The sequence below is a fragment of the Hyla sarda genome, chromosome 12 (genome assembly GCF_029499605.1).
Source record: "Hyla sarda isolate aHylSar1 chromosome 12, aHylSar1.hap1, whole genome shotgun sequence".
NCBI lineage: Eukaryota > Metazoa > Chordata > Amphibia > Anura > Hylidae > Hyla > Hyla sarda.
In genome coordinates, this window is record NC_079200.1 from 35,108,019 (window position 1) to 35,125,177 (window position 17,159).

Here is a 17,159-nt window from a genome sequence, read left to right on the forward strand (position 1 = left end):
GTGTAGGATATACATATGGTTGGATGTGGGGTTTGAGCTCCCTATGACAACACTGCAGGACAAGGAACAGAAGATGACATCTGATGACATCTATCACTTGTGCTACCTCCGGCCTTGGGCCTGTTCTGCTCTCTTCATGCACAAACTTTTTTATGTTTACCCCATTATCAGCTCTTTATCTTCTATTATTCAAAGGGAATCTGTCAGCTTTATCATGCTCAGAACTTCAGACATATGCTGATAGGGCGAACATGAGAAAAACATGAGACCCGTCTCTTAGAAGGTGGCTGTTTTTCTTCTAAGCATCTACGCTCCCTTCCTCCAACACACAACCCTCCTTTATGTGATTTATGTACAGGGCTTGGCTTCAAGCACTGAGCCCTGTACATCAATTGTGAAGGGGGTGGGGGTGGTAGCTGTGCATTATGCAGAGCTTAGAAGGGAAACTTTATTTTATAGTTTTGCAAACAGCCATCTGCTGAGACAGGTATTATTTGTTTTATACCATGTTGTCTGATCATGTCTTAAAGGGGTATTCCAGGAAAAACCTTTTTTTTTTTTTTTTTTTTTATATTAACTTTCTCCAGAAAGTTAAATAGATTTGTAAGTTACTTCTATTAAAAGATCTTAATCCTTCCAATAATTATCAGCTGCTGAAGTTGAGTTGTTCTTTTCTGTCTGGCAACAGTGCTCTCTCCTGACATCTCTATGGGGATGGCTATGGGGATTTGCTTCTAAACTGGGCGGTTCCCGAGACAGGTGTCATCAGAGAGCACTTAGAAAGAAAAGAACCACTCAACTTCAGTAGCTCATAAGTACTGAAAGGATTAAGATTTTAAGTAATTTACAAATCTGTTTAATTTTCTGGAGGCAGTTGAGATATATATATATATATATATATATATATATATATATATATATATATATATATATATATAAAAAGTTTTTCCCTGGATAACCCCATTGAGCTCTATTCATGCATGATAGAAAGCTGGAGATTACCTTTAAATCTACACTAGATCATATACTGGATTTGTCACTTTAGTCCTAATAGCTCTTTGTCCATATTTACATTTTTACAACCTTTTTCGCTGCACCGCCGGAGTTGTCCGGAGCACTCACCGAGACTAGAGCGTGTGTTAGACCTCTCCATGATGTTGTGCTTGCTGGGATTGTTCAGGACGGAACGTTTGGCAAGAGAGATGTCAGCAGTGACCCGAGTAATGGAAATCCTGATTCAAAGACATGAAAATTTGCTGTCATACTATTTATATTCATGGTCTTTCAATGTGTAAAAGTGCATCAAATTTTATAATACGTGTTTAATGAAATTGCTAAATATACAAAATGACCTTTGCTATAAATGTGCCCAAACATTTACTGAGTCCTAGATGTAACTATTTTCAGTCCCAGATGTGATAAAGAAGTGAAAGGATTGCATTCATCCAATTGCAGGCGTCATGTGTATTGTGTTAATGGTCAAGGGTGGGGGGATTGGGGGGGGGGGGCTGGTGGGGGTCTTGTAAACTGGATTCACCATTGCCACATTCAGGGCTAAGTGACTCTTCATTGTCACTTAGATTTATTTCAACCTCATAAACATTTCCATAGAGACGTTGCATTCTGTATGTTAGATGTGTTTACTGAAGGGGACAGATGCATTTTACTACAGTGAGTGACCTGACTAAAAAGGAGGACACAAAGGACCTCTATATATGGGAACAACTCAGGCTCTTCCGAGATCTGGCCACACCACCAAAATATGTATGGAGTTTGGTAAGAGAAGCGAAGTGATCACTCTGGCTGACCTCCAAAAATACTGTGTGTAGATGGGAGAAACGTAAATGGGTTATCCAGCGAAAACGAACGTACAGAGGTCCCTCAACATACGATGGTAATCCGTTCCAAACGGACCATCGTTTGTCGAAACCATCGTATGTTGAGGGATCCGTGCAATGTAAAGTATAGGACAGTGGTCTACAACCTGCGGACCTCCAGATGTTGCAAAACTTCAACACCCAGCATGCCCGGACAGCCGTTGGCTGTCCGGGCATGCTGGGTGTTGTAGTTTTGCAACATCTGGAGGTCCGCAGGTTGAAGACCACTGGTATTGGAGGTTATACTCACCTGTCCCCGCCGCTCCGGACCGTCACCGCTTGTCACCGCTGCCCTGGATGTCGCCGTCCATCGCTGTCGCCGCGTCCCCGGGGTGTCCCCGATGCTCCGGCAAGGCCTCTGCTTCCCCGGCATCCTCGCTCTCCGTCGCCGCCATCACATCGCTACGCACGCCGCTCCTATTGGATGACGGGACAGCGTGCACAGCGACGTGATGACGACGATGGAGAGCGCCGACGATGCAGGGGATCCCGAAGAGAACGCGCCGGAGCCCCGAGGACAGATAAGTGATTGTCAGCGGACCACACGGGATAGCGCTGCCAGACAGCCATTTAGGCGATGGCCCCGACATACAAAAGCATCGTATGTTGATGCTGCCTCTGAGAGGCCATCGCATGTTGAAATGATCGTATGTCGGGGCCATTGTAAGTCGGGGGGTCACTGTACTAAATAAAGGGTCTGAATACTTATGTCACTGCAATATTTTAGTTTTTTCCTGTTCAATAAAGTAGAAATGATGTTATCACTTTGTCATTGTGGGGGACTGAGTGCAGAATGATGGGGGGGGGGGGGACACTTATATTGTATTTATTTTAGCACGAGGAGCAACATAATGTGAAAAGGTGAAAGAGTCTGATAACTTTCCAAAAAGCACTATGCACTGTATAAAAAGGACTTTGTAGGGATATATACATTGCCAGAAATACCCAATTTCATGTAGTGAATTCCAGTCTCTCTCAGCATTTCATCAGCTTTTCCTCCCTGCAGCAGCCGGGCTGTACTGAAAACTAGAGATGAGCGAACTTACAGTAAATTCGATTCGTCACGAACTTCTCGGCTCGGCAGTTGATGACTTATCCTGCGTAAATGAGTTCAGCTTTCAGGTGCTCCGGTGGGCTGGAAAAGGTGGATACAGTCCTAGGAAAGAGTCTCCTAGGACTGTATCCACCTTTTCCAGCCCACCGGAGCACCTGAAAGCTGAACTCATTTACGCAGGATAAGTCATCAACTGCCGAGCCGAGAAGTTCGTGACGAATCAAATTTACTGTAAATTCGCTCATCTCTACTGATAACCATTCATTACTTATATGTAAGCTACTGTACTTCTAAATACACCCGACCCCGCCACAAGTTCATACAGATTTAAAAATGGCAGCAGAAAAGTGGGAGACTTATCAATACAATTATATTATAACCCTCAACAGGGCCTCTTCCCTGTATTGGGGAATATGGCACACTCTGCAATTAGGGAGAGAGACTGGTTAATTAACTATTTAGTAACTTAGGGGGAGATTTATCAAAACCTGCCCAGAGTAAAAATTGCAGAGTTCCCCATAGCAATCAATCAGATTGGTTCTTTCATTTTTGAACAGGCCTCTGAAAAATGAAAGAAGCAATCTGATTGGTTGTTATAGGCAACTTAGCAACTTTTCCTCTACACAGGTTTTAATAAATCTCCCTCAGGGTAAGGTCACACGACACGGATCTGCAGAGTATATTACTCTGCCGATGACCTGACCCTTAGTGTGCCTCCAGCTGTTTCCTCCCTGCACGCAGCGGCAATCCACCGCTCCGAGCAGTCACACAGGGCAATTCGCTGTGCGAGTCGCTGCAGCCTCACCGTGATGTCTGTGAGTAGACTGTGAGCAAGCGCGGCGACTTGTATGCCCCTGTGTGACTGCCGCTGCGAGCAGGGGGGGGGGGGGGAACAGCTGGAGGCACACTAAGGGTCAGGTCACCCGCAGATCCGCAGGGTAATATATGCGACCCTACCCTCATACTGTTTTAGAACTCCCAGATAACAAGAGGAGGTTCTAGGCATGGGATGGGTCTGCAAGGAACTTGATACTGTCGGAAAAGAATGCTGAGATACTGCATTGCAACGCTAGTGGGAGGAGCTGTGTAAAATCATGCGTTGTGGTGCCCCTGTGTGTTGTCAGCTGACATGTGAAGCCAAAAGAAGCCTGGGGAAAGCCTGTATGGAGTAAGAGGGTCTTAGCCTATCCATTGCTGAAAAGATGCCATAATAGGAGACCCATATCGATATTTTCTATAGGCCCCCTTTTTTCTATGTATCCCACTGAAAAGACCATAGGGATAGATTTATCAAAACAAAAGTGGAGCAGTTGCCCATAGTGACCAGATTGCTTCTTTTACTTTTCAAATACATTTTTTCAGAGGCAATCTGATTGGTTGCTTTGGGCAATTTCCCCTTTTGATAAGTCTTCTCCCATAATCTTTATTGCTCCAAAGCCGGAATCAGAAAGTGATATCTCTGTTACTACTTGGAAGTTTTCAATGGACAGTACTTTCCTAACATTGAGCGCCGTCTGGGACCCCTTACACTACCACCTTTACTAGTGATGCCTAAAGTCCAGTTAGCGACGACCATTTGAACTAAAAAAATGTTCTGTTCCTAGAAATATCCGAGGCTGTGTTGTTCTTTTTAAAGGGAAACATGTAAAATGGCTTTGTCTGTATGAGTGACTGCAGATTCAAGGTTTCTGAAGCGGTGACCGCAGCTTCATTTTCATGAGTCACGCGGGTTTATTTGGGGACGTGAATCAACTATCATTTATTTTATGAGGCTCTGCTGCAGTGCTCATGAAAATGGCGCCATCTGCTGGAATTTGTTTTTTTATAGTTGTAATAAATTTAACTTGTATAAGACTCTAGGACAATAGGTCTCGCCTTGTGTATTACAGTTGGCAATAGGATTATACAAATTTCACACACTATGGAGTTTCTGCCCAGAGAAATTTCTGGTGGAGATTTCACATGCAGCATAGTTGTCAATAGGAACAACATATGTCCGCATGGAATTCTGACAAAAAATAAATAAAAATTTTCCCAGCAAAAATGGCACCACAGAAATTATGCAGCGTGCACAGTACAGCAGAATCCTACTGAAGACAATGGCCGACATTTATTATTGTCTTTAGACTGTTTTTGTGGCACAAACTGGTGTAGTTTTAGAGACTTTTCAGTGGCTTTGCGCCTTTTTTGCGTTTTTTGGTTTACACATTTTGCTGATTTTGAGATGCAATCCACTGATTTTGGCAATACACATGATATGGAAGGGTTTTTATGAACTACGCCTTTTTGTGAAAAGGCACAAAAAAGGCGCAAAGCCACTGAAAAGTCTCTAAAACTACACCAGCCCAGACTTCGCTTAGCTTTTTGGTGTATGTGAAGAGAGATATTTCAGAAAATGTGACCTGCACAAAATGTATCAAATGATCTGTGACCATTTATTAAATTTGGCACTCCTACACATTAAAGCACACAAAAAAGGTGTAGAAAAATGCTTCACCTACACCTACAATGATATATGCTTCACTTACACCTACAATGAAAAATGCTTCACTTACACCTACAATGATAAATGCTTCACTTACACCTACAATGATAAATGCTTCACTTACACCTACAATGATAAATGCTTCACTTACACCTACAATGATAAATGCTTCACTTACACCTACAATGAGAAATGCTTCACTTACACCTACAATGAGAAATGCTTCACTTACACCTACAACGAGAAATGCTTCACTTACACCTACAACGAAAAATGCTTCACTTACACCTACAATGATAAATGCTTCACTTACACCTACAATGATAAATGCTTCACTTACACCTACAATGCTAAATGCTTCACTTACACCTACAATGATAAATGCTTCACTTACACCTACAATGATAAATGCCGGCCATTGAGAGGCTGCTTTACCAGAATCTCCACCGAAAATTTCCCCAGGTGGAAATTCCGTAGTGTGCAAGGAGCCTAAACTCGCAGCATTTCCAACATGAATATTGACATGTGAATTTGAAAAATCTGCAGCGTAAATCATTTTCTCCATGGATTTGTGTGGATTATTATTATTTTTTTAATCTCATCCAATTTTCTTCTGTAAATGCTGATACTGTAAATTACATATAAAATATCCTTACGCAAGTGCAGATGCTCTAATGCAGTCCTCCAGCCTGTGGTTCTGCAGCTGTTGAAAATCTACAATGCCATCAGGCTGTCTGGGCATGATGGGAGTTATAGTTTTGCAACAGCTTCAGAGCCATTGGTTGAGGATATAAAGCCATCCTTTAATATACAGACCTTCCACTTTAGAGATCATATACAGATCTATGTTCCCATATCCATGGCATTGTGGGTAGTAAAACAAATATAAAAATAATAACACTAGTTAATTCTGTGGAAACATGCATAAAACAGCAGGGTAACAGCAGGCCTGCCTTTTTACTACTGCTTCATGTATTTTGCTTGCATACGTATTTTTATATATTTTTTTATTATTTCATCATAATATTGTGTGTTACTCATAAATCGTGTTGTACCTGTTCACCATTGTCACTACATATATTACATTCTAGCCCACATCCCACATGTGTAGTTCTTTCCAGTCTGACCATAGTGCTCTCTGCTGACACCTCTGTCCATGTCAGGAACTGCCCAGAGAAGGAGCAAATCCCCATAGCAAACCTCTCCTGCACTGGGCAGTTCCTGACATGGACAGAGGTGGCAGCAGAGAGCATTGTTGTCAGACTGGAAAGAACTACACAACTTCATCTGGAGCATACAGAAGCTACTGTATATATATATATATATATATATATATATATAAATGTAGGTTTCACACACAGTTTAGTTACCAAAAAAAAAGATTTCTTTAGAACGAAAAAGTTATTTTTTTTATTGTAATTGGGTTTTTCTAAATGAAACCATCCCGTTAATATTTATAAGATGTCAGTTCAGGGAGGATGAGGAGGGGTTGGATAATCCATGGATTAAGGTATCATATGGACTGTCCAGAGCAGTTACACAGATATTCGCATATAAATAGTCCTCATTTATGCTGAGCTGGTAGGAATGCGGCCTGCGGAGCGCTGCATGGAATGAGTCACTTATGTTGCTGGGTGACTTCTCTGTATCTCTGACACCGCACAAAGGATTTTACATGAAGTCTGGGGATTTCCATATCATTATAACCTCTATAGTTATGTCTCATCACATGATATCAAGTATAAAATCACGAAAGTAAAAGAAATATATCCGCACTCACCGCTCAGCTAACAAATCGATGCACCTCAGACCGGGACAGACCGGGGACTCAGGCTGTAGAAATGAGTGGCGCTCAAAGGCAAACTACCGGTGTTTTCGCGCAAGCTTGCGGCCTTAGAGGCCGGGTGAAGCGCAAGCTTGCGAGAAAACACCGGTAGTTCTCCTCTGAGCACCACTCATTTCTGCAGCCTGAGTCCCCAGTCTGACCCGGTCTGAGGAGCATCGAGTCGTTAGCTGAGCGGTGAGTGCGGATATATTTCTTTTACTTTCGTGATTTTGTACATTGATTCCACTTTTCATATCATATCCTAGCACCACCGCCTATTCAACATAGGATAGAAGACTTATCTACAGCTACAGACAAAAAGGTACCCGCACTCACCGCAAGGAAACAGCAGACAGACTTCTATGGCATCTCGGACAGATCCGGCTTCAGGCTGACAGCAGGGCGCTCAGAGTGGAGGCGACTGCAGGCAAAGTTTTGCGCAGATCGTGTTCTTCCGGCCTCGGAATCTGCGCAAAACTTTGCCGGCAGTCGCCTCCACTCTGAGCGCCCTGCTGTCAGCCTGAAGTCGGATCTGTCCGAGATGCCATAGAAGTTGGTCTGCTGTTTCCTTGCGGTGAGTGCGGGAACCTTTTTGTCTTTCTATGTATGCTATTGAGTGACTTTGGGTTTCTTGGTTCCCAGCACCTCCGGACCCACAGGCAATAGGACTCCTCGTTGCCACAGTGACAGATCGCTAGCCTCCACAGTACATGCTGACATTATTGGTCTTTCTCCACAGCAGTGCCCTCTGGCTTGTGTTAGTTATCTACAACTACTACTGCTCCACACCTGGTAACCAGTTGATTGCCGGATTGAGCAGTGCCGTCTCAGTATCTACGTTCTATATGATATCAAGTATTTTTACACATTTAGTAGAAAGGCTCACAACACACATTGCCTCCTGAAATAACCTGCACTGCTTGTACCCAATACAGGCTGGAATAATTGACAGCTGTGTCTATGTCACAGTCTTTACCTGCACGTCAGTGTCCTGTATTGGGAACTGCAGCTCCCAGTCCCTGCTCATCACTAGTTCTTCACTGGCACAGGTGGGACTCCGCTGCAACCTGCAATTGGCTAAGCAGGCACTTCCTGCTGAGAAAACTCATCTTAAAACCTCGAAGAAGCAGTGACGAGAGGGGACTGGGAGCTGTGAGAACAACAGCTGTGGGAGTCAGTTTAGGAGAGTAACACATTTTTTTTATCCATGTTTTTTGTGCCCTCAGTCATATATATAAATTCCCATGTCTCCAGACAACCCTTTTCATTTTCTGCAAAAAGCTTAAATTTGTTTTGTTTGCCTAGAAATAGGCTGATCCACTTTGTATAACCAAGAACTACCCTATTGGTGAAAGCTTACTACAAACAGTAGTCCTGGCCAATGTTGCAGGCTTGCTGCTAAGAGTTTAGGTTCCCAGCCAGGGGGTAGGGAGTTTACAAAACCCTGTTTGACTTACAAAAGAAGCACATTTTTGCAGAAGATTAATTTTGCCTAAAAATCTGCAACTTTTGAACTTTTTTCAATTTAGTTGATCTCAACAGACAAAGAAATAGCTGCCGCTATCAGTCTTCCCTAGTTCACATATGTTGCAGTTATGCTCCAGTAAGGTGTACAGGACTCCACTCAATATAACATTGCTCAGTGAGCAAAGGAGAAAGCAAAAACATGTCACTTGTACAAAACCAAATAACTGGCGGCCCTCTTGGGTCCAGAGGACGCGTGGCAAACAGCTTGATCATGTGAATAAACGTTTAAAGGGGTTATCCAGGGTATGAAAAACAGAGATCATTTCTTTCAAAGACTGCTCCCTGTCTGTCTCAAGGTTGGGTGTGGTTCTGCAGCTAAGTTCCATTAAAGTGAATGGAGACGTGAAAGTTGTAATACCACACCCAAAGTGAAGACAGACAGGGAGCGGTCTTTGAAAGAAATTAGTCCTGTTTTTTGAATCCTGAATAACCTCTTTAAGTTGATTGACTCAGTGGTGAGTGTCGCAGGTTATTTCTCTCTTATTTGAAGACTTTTTTTTAATTTTATTAAATGGGCACTCTCATTAAAATAAACTTTTAATATGGCACCACTTATCTCGAAATCAAATTTTTTCTAATATACACTGCTCAAAAAAAATAAAGGGAACACTTAAACAACACAATGTAACTCCAAGTCAATGACACTTGTGTGAAATCACACTGTCCACTCAGGAAGAACACTGATTGACAATCAATTTCACATGCTGTTGTGCAAATGGAACAGACAACAAGTGGAAATTATAGGCAATTAGCAAGACACCCCCAATAAAGGAATGGTTCTGCAGGTGGTGACCACAGACCACTTCTCAGTTCCTATGCTTCCTGGCTGATGTTTTGGTCACTTTTGAATGCTGGCGGTGCTTTCACTCTAGTGGTAGCATGAGACGGAGTCTACAATCCACACAAGTGACTCAGGTAGTGCAGCTCATCCAGGATGGCACATCAATGCGAGCTGTGGCAAGAAGGTTTGCTGTGTCTGTCAGTGTAGTGTCCAGAGCATGGAGGCGCTACCAGGAGACAGGTCAGTACATCAGGAGATGTGGAGGACGCTGTAGGAGGGCAACAACCCAGCACCAGGACCACTACCTCCACCTTTGTGGAAGGAGGAGCAGGAGGAGCACCACCAGAACCCTGCAAAATGACCTCCTGCATGCCACAAATGTGCATGTGTCCACTCAAACGGTCAGAAACAGACTCCATGAGGGTGGGATGAGGGCCCAACATCCACAGGTGGGGGTTGTGCTTACAGCCCAACACCGTGCAGGACGTTTGCCATTTGCCAGAGAACACCAAGATGGGCAAATTCGTCACTGGCGCCCTGATCTCTTCACAGATGAAAGCAGGTTCACACTGAGTCTGGAGATTGCCGTGGAGAACGTTCTGTTGCCTGCTACATTCTCCAGCATGACCGGTTTGGTGGTGGGTCAGTAATGGTGTGGGGTCGCATTTCTTTGGGGGGCCGCCCAGCCCTCCATGTGCTTGCCAGAGGTAGCCTGACTGCCATCTGCCATTAGGTACCGAGATGAGATCCTCAAACCCCTTGTGAGACCATATGCTGGTGCGGTTGGCCCTGGGTTCCTTCTAGTGCAAGACAATGTTAGACCTCATGTGGCTGGAGTGTGTCAGAAGTTCCTGCAAGAGGAAGGCCTTGATGATATGGACTGGCCCGCCCGTTCCCCAGACCTGAATCCAATTGAGCACATCTGGGACATCATGTTTCGCTCCACCCACCAATGCCATGTTGCACTACAGACTGTCCAGGAGTTGGTGGATGCTTTAGTCCAGGTCTGGGAGGTCAACCCTTAGGAGATCATCCGCCACCTCATTAGGAGCATGCCCAGGCATTGTAGGGAGGTCATACAGGCACGTGGAGGCCACACACACTACTGAGCCTCATTTTGACTTGTTTTAAGGTCATTGCATCAAAGTTGGATCGGCCTGTAGTGTGGTTTTCCCCTGTGATTTTGAGTGTGACTCCATATCCAGACCTCCATGGGATGATACATTTGATTTCCATTGATCATTTTTGTGTGATTTTGTTGTCAGCACGTTCAACTATGTAAAGAGGAAAGTATTTCATACGATTAGTTCATTCAGATCTAGGATGTGTTATCTTAGTGTTCCCTTTATTTTTTTGTGCAGTGTATTTATGTTTTAAAATATGTTGTGTCTTTTCTAACTTTGAAAGCGCAGCATAGATGAAGAAGGGTGAACGTGAGCCCAAGCAGGCTTCACATGATGATGAGCCTGCCAGGCCACACCCCCTTCCTCCCTCACAGTGGCCATAGTGACTGATCAGGCTGACAGGCCTGAAATAAGGTAAATAGGGTTATCTTTAATTTAAAAAAAGGTTCTATAGGACCTGTTAGGGTCTACAGAAGTCAGGGACAGATGGTGGAGAGATTTAGGGACAGATTAGTTTATGATAGGTACTCTAAGTACTGTCCTTAACAGTTTTTGAAAAGTGGGCTGGGCTTACTAGGGGCGTGGCCTCTCTTGGGCCAACATATTTACTGTCATTCACTTATTAAGACCAAAATATTATACTGAATCTACACCCGCTAGTAATTGGTGTAAATTGTAGCACACCAGGTCAAAAATTCACCAAGTCGAAAATCCGCCATGTCTACATTTAAATTTAGGCCATCATAGGCTGGGTTCATATCGTATTTGTGGTTACGTTTTATGTATATGTTTTATACTTTAGAAAGGAATAAAAACAAGTTAAACAGATGCTTAAAACAGATTCTGCTGTATTTTTATATGTACCTACACAGCGCTTATCACAATGAATAATGCCCTATTCGCTGCAATAAGAAAAATATGGTCCCCTATATACCATATATAAATTAATGGATTTAAACAATAAATATTCTAAGTGCAAACAAGGGCCTTATATGTGTATCAACACTTACAATATACGGTAGTTGCGATGTTCTGTTGTTTATGTAGGGAGTTCTAATTTTGAAGATCCCAACACAGTAAAAATTCTAATAATTCATGGAAATAGGATATGCTTGTAATGCACTGAAATAATTAAATGTATAAAATATTTATTGTTGGTGCACACTTACATGTGTCCGATGGTTCTCTGCACGGTGAATTGCTGGGGCTATGCAATGCTCTGCAGACTTTTTTTTATTTTAGATGCAGTGTGTGTACATATGCAGCTAGAAGATGTGGATTCTGAAATGGTATGAAAATGCCAAAAATGTATTACTGTGCGTCTGTAATATTTTCCCAAGTGGTCAGCTGGGTGCGGGTCTGGTCCTCTGGAAACACTTTATTGCGTCAAGCCCCCTCCCATAGACATGAATGGCGTGATGTCACGTCCCCAGTCCCGGAAACCTGGAGGTTTCCGAAACTGGAGATTCAGCACCCACATAGAATGCGGGTGCTATAGGGAGATGGCGGGGGGTCTCAGCAGCGGGCCCCCTGCGATCAGACACCTTTTCCCCTATCCTTTGGATAGGGGATAAAATATTTTTGCCCGGAATACCCCTTTAAGCAGATGTCAAAGGTGGAAGGAAAATGGATATTTGAATTAAATTCCCTTACTCCACATGGATTAAACATTGACTTTTGATATGTAGAAGATAGACATCAAGAAACAAATAAGCATATTTTCATTCAGAAACTTAATGCAGGATTTGTGATAAAAACATCCCATCTGAAGCCTTTAAAAGGAAGGGAGGAACAGGTAGCGATATCCCAGATGAATGAGGCCGTATTTGCCTTTGAAACGCGTTGGAAGTCTTTCTGATCCCTCAGGTTCACTGTAGTGACGTCACTCGAACCAAATACACGGACGTCAGTGGGGAAGGTGTAGGTTGAGACGCTTCCCTAACTTGGACTATCATCTGCAAGGACATCTCCATTCTTTACAACATCGGGATGAAAATACGAGAAGAAGCTTATCGATACAGGTATCACAAATTTATTAAAGGGGTATTCCCGTGGAAAACTTTTTATTTTAATCAACTGGTGCCAGAAAGTTAAACAGATTTGTAAATTACTTCTATTAAAAAAATCTGAATCCTTCCAGTACTTTTTAGGGGCTGTATACTACAGCGGAAATGTTTTCCTTTTTGGATTTCTTTTATGTCACGACCACAGTGCTCTCTGCTGACCTCTTCTGTCCATTTTAGGAACTGTCCAGAGCAGCCTATGTTTGCCATGGGGATTTTCTCCTGCTCCAGACAGTTCCTAAAATGGACAGTAGAGGTCAGCAGAGAGCACTGTGGTCATGACATAAGAGAAATCCAAAAAGGAAAACATTTCCTCTGTAGTATACAGCCCCTAAAAAGTACTGGAAGTATTAAGATTTTTTAACAGAAGTAATTTACAAATCTGTTTAAGTTTCTGGCATCAGTTGATCTATAAAAAAAAAAAAGGTTTTCCACGGGAGTACCCCTTTAACACGTCCCGTATAAAAAAAACGCCTGCAGAACATTGCACCCTATCGCAACCTTTCTGGTAGCGAGCAGCCACATTAGACTTTATAATGCTTTAAATGCTATATAGATAATAAGGTGTCTGTTTTCAGCTTTACTAGGTTATTCAATTGGTGACACTAGATCTGCAGAGTATAACGCCCTGGATGTAAGTTACAGACGCACAGTAATACATTTTTGGCATTTTCATACCATTTCAGAATCCACATCTTCTAGCTGCATATGTACGCAGACTGCATCTCAAAAATAGTCTGCAGAGCATTGCATATCCCCCGCAATTCACCGTGCAGAGAACCATTGGGATCATGTAAGTGTGCACCAACGATAGATATTGTATACATTTAACTATTTCAGTGCATTACAAGTACAAGTCATATTTTTTAGGAATTATTAGAATTTTCACTGTGTTGGATCTTCAGAATTGGAACTCCCAACATAAACAACAGAACATCGCACCTATATAGTAAGTGTTGATATACATATAAGTCCCTTGTTTTTTGTGTTTGGAATATTCTGATCAATGCCGACGGGCAGACCTCCTGCGATCAGCTATTTATCCTCCATCCTGTGGATAGGGGGAAAACTATCTCAGATGGGAAAACCTCTTTAAATATGACTGAACGACCCTTTTAAAAACGACATCAGACTGTCACGTAAGTTATGTACCGTATTTTTCGCCGTATAAGACGCACTTTTTCTTCCCCAAAACTGGGGGGGAAAAAGTCGGTGTGTCTTATACGGCGAATACACCCCTATCGCGGCGGTCCCTGCGACCATCAACGGCCGGGACCCGCGGCTAATACAGGACATCACCGATCGCGGTGATGCCCTGTATTAACCCTTCAGACGCGGCAATCAAAGCTGACCGCCGTGTCTGAAGGGAAAGTGACACTAACCCGGCTGTTCAGTCGGGCTGTTCGGGACCGCCGCGATTTCACCGCGGTGGTCCCGAACAGCCCGACTGAATAGACGGGTTAGTGCTTACAGGACACCGGGAGGGACCTTACCTGCCTCCTCGGTGTCTTCTCCGTTCAGGGATCCCCTGTATGGCCGGCGCTCTCCTTCCTCGTCATCACGTCGTCGCTTACGTGCGTCGGCGTGCGTAACGACGTGATGGCGGCGACGGAGAGCGCGGATACCCGGCCGGCAGCAGAGACGTTCCGGAGCGACGGGGACACGGCGACAGCGATGGAGCGACATCCAGGGCAGCGGTGACGGGTCCGGAGCGGCGGGGACACGTGAGTATTACCTCCTATGCAGTGGTCTTCAATCTGCGGACCTCCAGATGTTGCAAAACTACAACTCCCAGCATGCCCGGACAGCCGTTGGCTGTCCGGGCATGCTGGGAGTTGTAGTTTTGCAACATCTGGAGGTCCGCAGGTTGAAGACCACTATTGGGTTCAAAATCTTTATTTTTTTAGATTTTGCACCTATAGATTGGGTGCGTCTTATACGCCGGTGCGTCCTATAGGGCGAAAAATACGGTATGTTACAATGTAGACATTTTTTGTCAATTTTAGATGTGCCAGCATTGTGTTTTATAGAGAGCTGCCATGTGTATTCTCATTTCTTTTACGCCACTTTTCTTAGTTTTGCGAAAATCCCATATGTGATTTCATTTAATGGGTTAAATACCTTCCGTCAAAGCGATGCTTCAAGAAGTCAAACAAAGCTTTCTGCATCATATCTGTGACCTACAGGGCATACAAAGAAATGTTGGAGAACTGCAGACTAGACAAACGGAAGAAGACCGACATAGAATAAATGGGATAGCCAAACAGAAAAAAGAATGAAAATGCAACAAATGAGAAGAAATAGACAGATTTTAAATATAAAGAAGATAGATACACATGTTCTGTAATTTTGTATGACAGAGGTATGGCAAGTCCTGTGCATATATATATATATATATATATATATATATATATATATACACACATACATACATACATACACTCCTTTTACAAGAACAAAATGCTTGTCCATGCACGTATTAAGACTCTGTACAACTTGGAGGTTGCATGAGTCCCTGATTATATAGGATTAAACATCTCCCTTAGGCTGGGTTCACACTACGTTTTCTCCCATACGGGAGCGCATACGGCAGGGGGGAGCTAAAACCTCGCGCTCCCGTATGCCTTCGTATGCGCTCCCGTATGTCATTCATTTCAATGAGCCGGCCGGAGTGAAACGTTCGGTCCGGTCGGCTCATTTTTGCGCCGTATGCGCTTTTACAACCGGACCTAAAACTGTGGTCAACCACGGTTTGTGGACCGGTCGTGAAAGCGCATACGGCGCAAAAATGAGCCGACCGGACCGAACGTTTCACTCCGGTCGGCTCATTGAAATGAATGACATACGGGAGCGCATACGAAGGCATACGGGAGCGCGAGGTTTTAGCTCCCCCCTGCCGTATGCGCTCCCGTATGGGAGAAATCGCAGTGTGAACCCAGCCTTAGGCTAGGTTTCCACACAGGTTTTTTTCTGCAAAGTTCATTTATTTCAGTAATGTTGCAACTTAAAAGGTGAAACTAATATATGAGAGCGACTCATTACATGCAAAGCAAGATAGTCCAAGCCGTGATTTGTCATAATTGTGATGATTATGGCTTACAGCTCATGAAAACCCCAAATCCCCCCCCCCCCCCCCAAATTACTATGATTTGGGCCATGTCATCTACTGGGGTTGGTCCACTGTGCTTTATGAAGTCCAGGGTCATCGCTTCCGTCTACCAGGAGATTTTGGAACACTTCCTGCTTCCTTCCTTTTAAGTTGCATTAATGAAATACAATGGACTTTTGCATGATATTGTAATTTTTCAAGTTTCCTATAAGTCCTTCTTTTATATTTCCCATTCCTTTTGAATAAACTTCTGGCTTTGGCTCAAAAAACATGCGTGGAAACCAAGCCTTAAAGGGGTACTCTGGTGGAATGTTTATGTTTAAACAGATTTGTAAATTACTTCTATTAAAAAAATCTTAATTCTTCCAGTACTTATTAGCTGCTGAATACTACAGAGGAAATTCTTTTCTTTTTGGAACACAGAGCTCTCTGCTGACATCACGAGCACAGTGCTCTCTGCTGACACCTCTGTCCATTTTAAGAACTGTCCAGAGCAGGAGAAAATCTCCATAGCAAACATTATGCTGCTCTGGACAATTCTTAAAATGGACAGAGATGTCAGCAGAGAGCACTGTGGTCATGACGTCAGCAGAGAACACTATGTTCCAAAAAGAAAATAATTTCCTCTGTAGTATTCAGCAGCTAATAATCCTGGAAGGATTAAGATTTTTTAATAGAAGTAATTTACAAATCTGTTTAACTTTCTGTCACCAGTTGATAAAAAAAAAAAAAAAGTTTTCCACCGAAGTACCCCTTTAAGGGAATGCCTGGATGACTATGCACATATAGGTTTAAATGTATAAAACTATGTGGAATTTAAAGCGGTATTGCTATGGAAGTTAAGGAAGAAAACTGGGCACTTGCATGGACACCTTTCTATTTGTTGGATGCGGTAGCCACCTCACCAGACATATCAGGGGACCCTCCATTCAACACGTGTGTGGGTTCAAGATTTGGGACCTACATGTATTAGACTTTTTCCATGTACTGTGGATATGCCATGTCTGCGTTCAGAATAACCCATTTAAGATAGAAGGATATTTCAATAGAATAAAATGTTACAATATTCCACACTTAAATCTTTTAGCTTCATTTACTTCTAAGAGCGGCAGACATGGTGGGATGGCTGTTAGGGTATAAAAGTGAACTGTACCTTTCCTGGAGCTGATATCGGTTGCCAAACTTATAAAATAGTTTTTTTTAGTTCTATATGCCAGCACCCCTCTCTGCTAGCCCCCACCCCAGAGGCTGAGACGTGTGGGAGAGCTAAGAGGTGTGCCAGGCTTTGGTATTGAGCAGCTCGGCTCTACTTAT

At 43.2% G+C, this 17,159-nt stretch overlaps 1 protein-coding gene across 2 annotated transcripts in view; it reads right to left on the minus strand.

The window, feature by feature from the left end:
* Positions 1–17,159, minus strand: part of CACNB1 (calcium voltage-gated channel auxiliary subunit beta 1) — a 138,048-nt gene that overhangs the window by 13,771 nt on the left and 107,118 nt on the right. For both annotated transcript variants that reach the window (XM_056547712.1, XM_056547713.1), the window contains exons 9-10: positions 14,858–14,916; positions 1,123–1,232 (exon numbers count right to left, since the gene is read on the minus strand). In XM_056547712.1, the coding sequence (XP_056403687.1) occupies positions 1,123–1,232; positions 14,858–14,916 (169 nt within the window). The remainder of the gene's footprint in view (positions 1–1,122; positions 1,233–14,857; positions 14,917–17,159) is intronic.